The sequence below is a fragment of the Sardina pilchardus genome, chromosome 11 (genome assembly GCF_963854185.1).
Source record: "Sardina pilchardus chromosome 11, fSarPil1.1, whole genome shotgun sequence".
NCBI classification, from domain to species: Eukaryota; Metazoa; Chordata; class Actinopteri; order Clupeiformes; family Clupeidae; genus Sardina; species Sardina pilchardus.
This window is the reverse complement of record NC_085004.1, coordinates 10,695,555-10,702,896: the sequence shown is the minus strand read 5'-3', so window position 1 is coordinate 10,702,896 and position 7,342 is coordinate 10,695,555. Positions and strand designations below refer to the sequence as shown.

The 7,342-nt window shown below is 42.8% G+C and overlaps 1 protein-coding gene across 1 annotated transcript; it reads right to left on the bottom strand.

Moving 5' to 3' along the window:
• Positions 1 to 708: 708 nt before the first annotated feature.
• LOC134095860 (M1-specific T cell receptor beta chain-like) lies at positions 709 to 3,022 on the bottom strand. The gene is made up of 6 exons (XM_062549574.1): positions 2,956 to 3,022; positions 2,400 to 2,744; positions 1,745 to 2,071; positions 1,414 to 1,527; positions 1,262 to 1,311; positions 709 to 992 (listed from the first exon to the last, which is right to left on the bottom strand). Exons 1-6 carry the CDS (start codon positions 3,002 to 3,004, stop codon positions 864 to 866), a joined length of 1,014 nt encoding a protein of 337 aa, XP_062405558.1. The 5' UTR covers positions 3,005 to 3,022; the 3' UTR covers positions 709 to 863.
• Between the last annotated feature and the right edge of the window lie 4,320 nt (positions 3,023 to 7,342).

Here is a 7,342-nt window from a genome sequence, read left to right as displayed (position 1 = left end):
CTGCATTGCTATCATTTCACGTTTGTTTGTTAGCACGCTAGTCGTTTCAGCTATAGGACTTGCCAGCCAGGCAATCATTTAAAACTTTCGGCATCATTCACAAATTAAAAACCTTTGTTAACAGCGTATTGTACATTCCTATTAGGACAATCACACACCTGGAAATACTTTGAAGAACATACTAGCTCATCCTGTAGGCTAATATGTGTATCCTACATAAAATATCCTACATTGCTAGATATCCTACCTGTTGCTGCATCATCGTTTGGCGTTGTTTGAGATTGTATTCCGTGTTCCAATGGTGTCTAAATCTATAGCCTATGGCCTACTTTTAACCTGCATTAGTAGGCCTATATGAAGGCTATGTAAGCTATCCTATTAGTCGTCACTGTGGGCTACTAAAGTGTCAGCTCTTGCAACTCGTTTTAAGTAGGCAACTTCATTTCAGTCTTTTAAAGAGTTATTTTCCAAAATAGCCTATAGGCTATCCACAATTTTGATGCATTTTCATAAATCACTTTTTAAATGTGACTTTCCAAGTAATTTCAGTGGAATTGTAATTGGGTTATTGTTATTTATCTATTCTACTGTGTAGCCTAGTTGTCTTTTTAACTATAGGCCTAATACAATGTTTTACACAGTCAGCAACCTTTTTGCATTTACATGCAATGGTAATTCCTTCCATGGAATTACATTTTCTAGTTGTCATATATTATGGCAATAAACTTGAACTCTCAAGTCAGAGAGCTAACTGTAATCAGATACCCCATCAACAATGTCCATAAAAAACGATTTAAGATATTTTAACACCAGCATATACTATTCATGGCAATCTGAGGGATAATCTTACAAGTGAAGTGAATTTAGGATCTAGTTGATCTAATATCAGAGTAGGTGCTTTCCTGCAGTGGCGGTTTCTTCTTTCTGCCAGTCTTGCTCCTCCCCTCAGTGAACTGCAGGGCAGAGTAGTTGAGCATCTCTGCATCACAGGTCTAGGAAACACATAGTCGTCTCACATCCATATTAAAATTCCTTGAACAAACATGTTTTCTCAGATACATTTTTTATTTTTTAATGTAAACACTTAATCTCCGTGGTAACCCTTTGACTAGCTCCCACCATGTTTGTGATGAACTACCACCTCGAACTGTGTGCGACTGATCGACAGAATATAACAAGAACAAAGAAAAAAAACATGAACTACATGAGCAAACATTAAGACATGACTTTAACTTAATTAAAGCCATAATATTTTCTTTACCTGACCCGCTGACTGTGCCCTCAAATGTGTGTGGCCCCGAGTGGTGTTCACTGATAAAATATCAATAAATGCAAACCGGTCAGTAAACTGAGCTTCTGTGCACATCAGCCACTATTATTTCCATTCCTTATGTGCAATTAGTATGTTCTTACCTTTGCAGTCTTTATATGTAGTCCTTTTACATCTTAAATAGGCCAGTAGGATTAATCCTACAATACACAGGGACAATGCAGCCCCCAAACTAACAACTACAGGGTCCACTGGCTCTAAAACAAAATTTAGATTTAAGATATAGAGTAGTATTTAGATTTAAGATAATAGAATAGTATGTCTTGATGTAACAAAATTACTAAATAATGCATTGAGAGGATGTTTTCAACTCAAAGAACGCAAAATAATAAAGAAAGGTATAATTAAACTAACCATTTTTTTTAATGTAGTCTACAAGAATATAATTGAAGAAGAAATTAATTCAAGTTATACCTGTATGTTGTTTATCCAGTTTTATTCGGTTCCCAAATAATAAATGACCATAAGAGACAACAGCACAATAGAAGGTTCCAGAATCAGAAGTTTGTCCGATAGGAAGTCTGTATACGCATCTTTGAGAATTGCTGCAGTTCTTCTGAACGTAAATGATCTCAGGATGGGAATCCCCCGAAGCAGGTCTGAACCAGAACACACTGACCTCTTCGGTTCTGGTTTCAGTAAGTACTGTACAGTCCAGAGTCTGTGGGTCACTGGAGTGAGCTGGTGCTGGGACTGGAGTTTGGATCACTGCTGTTAAATCCAATCTGTGGTTTCTGTGATCTGCAGTCAGTTTTAAACCACGACAAACACATATTGGGATTAAGCCATATTTCCATGTTGCCTCATTAATAATTACAAGAACTTTAATAAGAAGTTTAAGAGGAAGTCTACTTTCTACACAGACATAATTTTTTGTTTGATACTCTATGTGTAATTCAGTATTTCTCTGAAACACACAACGAAAACAAATGAATGATGGCATCTGGACTTCAAGACAGAATATTTTTCTCTGATGAAATGGAGAGCATTGGCAACTAATGTCACATTACAACAGGAGAAATGATAGATAGCATTGAGGAAACTGAATTAAAAGATATGCCTGGCTTACCTCTCAATGCCAGAAACGTCCCATTTCCGAATATGGTATCGTATGAATCTCTAGTTGCACAAAAATAGGATGCCTCGTCTGAGGTAGTAGTGTTTTTTATAGTCAGGTGGAAGACACCATCTCCTCTCTGCATGTTATAATCAAGTTTACTAAACCCACTCTGAAACTCACTGTCTGATAGCACATGTGCCCTAACCATCACTTGTGGCCTTTCTCCTGGCTTTTGCTTGTACCAGAACATGTACTGAGTCCCTTTGGTAAAGTTGCACTGAAGAGTCACCGACTCCCCAAGCTGAGCTGTGATCACTGAGTCAGGCTGATGGATTGTAAGTTCTTCGGCAGCATCTAAAAAAGTGAAAATAAGTCAAATATTTTAAGTCATTATAATTTCTTTTGAAGAGGATTATATTGGACACAAGGAAACAAGTTCATCATAACAGTCCAAAGTTATAGCCACCCATTCGTTGAGGACTCGTGATGTGAATCACAATAATCAATACATTAAATAATTAAAACAGCATATACATACAGTAGCATTGCATGTGAAAGTACTTACATATTGTCCTGAACAGCATGAGGGCCCAAAGTATGGTCTTGGAGCACATGTCTGATTTGTGTGAGACTCTTCCTCTGTGTGAAGCAAGATACTGAATGTTATGTGCTGATGTGTACACTGAAGTGATCACTTCTTTACTTCCTGTTAAATGTTCCATAACCTGACAGACGTTTTTCCATTACATCACAGGTTGTTTGAAATCATAAAAAAGAAAAGAAACAATACAACAATAAAGTCAAATATAATAAGGAAAACAACATCTATGATAAATCATTCATACAATGACTAGTGCAACATTGAATACAGAATATAAAAGTGATACTGTGAAAACACAACGTCACAGTGACAGTGTTTTTATGGTGTAAAATGTATAAATGTTCCTTACCAGTACCAGTGGAGAGTTATGGTCAACGTGTTATGGTGAATTATGGCAATGTAATTTTGTAGCAGACTGCAGTTTTGTGGCATTTGGCCTTCATGGAGCCAAATAAAAAATGGCATACCATAAATTACAGTGAACCTGTCTTGTTGCGAAACACTTTTGCCATAGCCATCATGGAAATAATTGAAATGTCAACACACAGATAAGATAAGATAAGATGAGATGAGCCTTTCATGTCTCCTAGGTGGAGAGATTTGCCTTGGGCAATCGAGAGAGTGAGATTACACAGATTAGACAGGCAAGCACAATCCACACTGAAATTGTTCCCAGATTAATGTGGTAAATGTGCAGGCCTTGTGTCTAAAATCACTGAATGTCAAAGTTTTTCCGTCACGTAATAGTGCCCCCTCTGGTCAATTTGTTATCAAAGGTAATTGGAGTGTATTGCTGTGCTGAGCATATGACTGAAGAGACCAATACACTGGCAACTCAAACAGTGAGTGAGTGGAGTGCATGTGCAAAAACAAATTGTAAAATGAAATATTTTGTGCATGTGCAAAAAAAAATTGTCTTCCGTTTTGTAGCTGTGGAATTAATTTGTCTGTGCGCAAAAAAAATGCTTACCGGCAGAACTATTTTGTGCACTTGTGAAAAATCTTCGTCCACAGGGATTTAGTTTGAACTCATGTGGAGCAGCAGCAATTGGGAGAAGTGCGACATCTATCTGTCGTGTGCGAACTGGATCTACGAAGCTACAAAACTTTTTTACAGACACGAATTATGGCAGTGTTTTGATGTGCCAAAAAAGAGCCAATCAGCGACAGTGTTTGTGAAGAGCCAATCAGCATATTGCATCGCCTGCTTACTAGCCAATCAGTGCTGCTCACCGGCTTCCTGGCCGCGCATTTACGAATCCTACTATGGCCATGCCAAGTCCCGCCCTGTGCCTGATTGGCTGAGCTAAATGACACCCACGCTGTGCTGGGTTAGGATAGGGTTAAGGTTAGGGTTAGGGCGCCAATCAGAGGGCGGCATAGGGCGGGACTTGGCGTGGCAATAGTAATAGAATTTGTAATATCGCTTCCTGGCCATCTATGTTTCTGGCCCCTGAATCTGACTGACTGAATTCACCTCCCACCAAAAGTACGATTTTGACTCAGTGGACTTCAACAGCGGAGAAATGGCTCACGCACAGGTACGTGTATTTGGAGTGGTTACCAAGGTCATTGTGAATACAATCAATGGGTTTTCACATAAGAGTTCTTTCCATTATGTTTTCAATTCCCATAGTTCTTTCTTCCACAGCGTTATATCGAGGAGGATATGGTCAGATTAGGTAGCCTAGATAGCTATCGGATATGGCCCCGCCAATTTTGTGACTGATCGCGTCTATTTACACTTCAGGATAAATTAGCCTTGAACAGTGTGTCTTTTGACCCATTAAAACATCGGCAATTATGCCTGTGGTATATTGCTACGTTAGTCGACACCAACTGTATCTCAGTGACCTGTAGTAGTTAGCATGAAAGTTAACGTCGTCCGTAAACGTTAGCTGCTAACAGACTCTGCGACAGTGCTTGGGTGTCATGGGACAGTGCTTGGGTGTCCCGGGACAGTGTCTAGTGTCAAGGGACAGTGCTTGGGTGTCCCAGGAGAGTGTCTGGGTGTCCCGAGACAGTGCTTGAGGTCAAGAGGTCAAGGTCAAGGTCAAGAGGTTTTTATTGTCATTTCACCTTGTAGTTACAAAGTGGAGCGAAATGTCGTTGCTACTGACTCTGCATAAAAACAAAGATGAAAAGATGAAAAAGTCACGGATAAATAGATAACAAATATTTTAGCTATATACCCATAAGCACAGTATTCCTGAGGACAGGAGGGAGAACAGTTCATAGTTGGGGTGTGTGGGGTTGGCAATGATTTTTCCTGCCTTTGCCAGGTGGCGGTTTTTGGCAATGTCTTTGATGGGGGTGAGAGAAGTGCCAATTACCTTCTCAGTGGCTCTCACCGCTCTCTGGAGTGACTTGAGGGCCATGGCAGAGCAGCTCTCATGCCAGATGGAGATGCAGTTGGTCAGAATGCTCTCGACCATTCCCCTGTAGAAAGTGGTGAGGATATCTGGAGAGGGATGTGCTCTCCTTAGCCGTCTGAGAAAGTGCATTCGCTGGAGGGCTTTCTTGGCCAGGGAGGATGTATGGTGGGTCCAGGTGAGGTCGCTGGAGATATGCAACCCCAGGAACTTGATGGTCTCGACTGTTTCGACAGCAGCACCGTCTATGTGGAGGGGTGTGTGTGTGGGGGGTGTTTTTTCCTGAAGTCAATAATGACCTCTTTTGACTTCTTGACATTCAGGTCCAGGTTGTTTTCGGTGCACCACCCCACCAGGTGTTCCACCTCCTCTCTATAGGCCAGCTCATCATTGTCCTGGATTAGACCCATCACTGTGGTGTCATCTGTAAACTTTATGATGTGTTTGGTGGCAGTGTGAGCACCACAGTCATGGGTCATCAGGGTGAAGAGCAATGGGCTCAGCACGCAGCCCTGAGGGGAGCCTGTGCTCAGCCGGATGATGCTAGAGCTGTTGTGCCCCATCCGTACAGACTGTGGCCTGTCCGTAAGAAAGTCCAGGATCCAGTTGCACATCGGAGTCAGCCCCCTAATGGGCCCAGTTTGCTCACCAGGTGTTGGGGGATTATCGTGTTAAACGCGGAACTGAAGTTCACAAACAGCATACGGACATGGGTGTTCTATTTTTCCAGGTGTTCTAGGCTGCATTCCGGGCTCTCAGCTTTGCTCCCACCTCGTTGGTCAGCCAGGGCTTCTGATTGGCCCTTACAGTGATGTGTTTTGTTACACAGATGTCTTCTGTGCATTTCTGTATGTATCCAGATACAGCCTCCGCATATTCTTCGATGATAACTCCGAGTGGCCCTGTGGATGCTTCTTTGAAAACAGACCAATCCGTGCTTTCAAAGCAGTCCTGCAGCGCGTCTGCCCCACCTGCAGGCCAAACCTTGACCTGTCTCACCACAGGTTTTGATCTAGTTAGGACGGGTTTGAATGTGGGGATGAGCAAAACTGAGGAGTGGTCAGAGGAGTCGAGGTGGGGGCGGGAGAGTGCCTTGAAAGCCCCCTTGATGTTCGTGAAGACATGATCCAGTGTGTTGGTTCCCCTAGTTGCAAAATCTACATGCTGGTGGTTGTGAGGAAGGACTTTCCTCATGTTTGCTTGATTGAAGTCCCCAGCCACAATAATCACCACATCTGGATGGATGGAGTTAAGTTCACTGATGGAATTGTAAAGTGTGTTCAGGGCCTCCTTTGTATCTGCACTGGGAGGAATGTAAGCTGCCATGATAAGAATAGCATTAATCTCTCTGGGGAGATAGAATGGACGGCATTTAATGACTAGGAATTCAATGTCCGGAGAGCAGTGACTGGAGACTGGTGTGGTTTGAGCACCAGCGGTTGTTTATATACACCCCCCGCCCCCTTTAGATTTACCACTGAGTGTGCTGCTCCTGTCCGCCCGGAATGCTGTTAACCCTTCCAGGTAATCCAGTTTGTTCTCCAGGGACCGTACATTGGCAAGCATTATCGATGGTAGCGGTGCTCTACAGGGGTTAGCTTTTAGCTTAGCTCAGGCTCCCCCTCGGTTCCCCCGCTTCTGCTTCCTCACCCGCCGGCTATGTCTCTTCCTCAAGCGGCCGGTATTGACAGGGCGGCCTGTGACTGTGTATTCACGTGCCCGCAACACATCAAGAGATTTCAGGAGTCGTAAGCCCCCTTCACACTGACCGAATTTAATGCTAAATCAGCCGAATTTAACGTTAAGGCTGTTCCTTTCACACTGACCGACACGGGGTGGGGAGTCAACCCACCTCGGCAATTCACCTTTGGCTAAGCCACACCGTAGAATGTAGATTGACCAATCACAGCGCAGCCAAGAACGAACTCCCACAGAAGTCCGACAGTTTCTGACAGCGCTCCATTGACTTTAACGAGGCG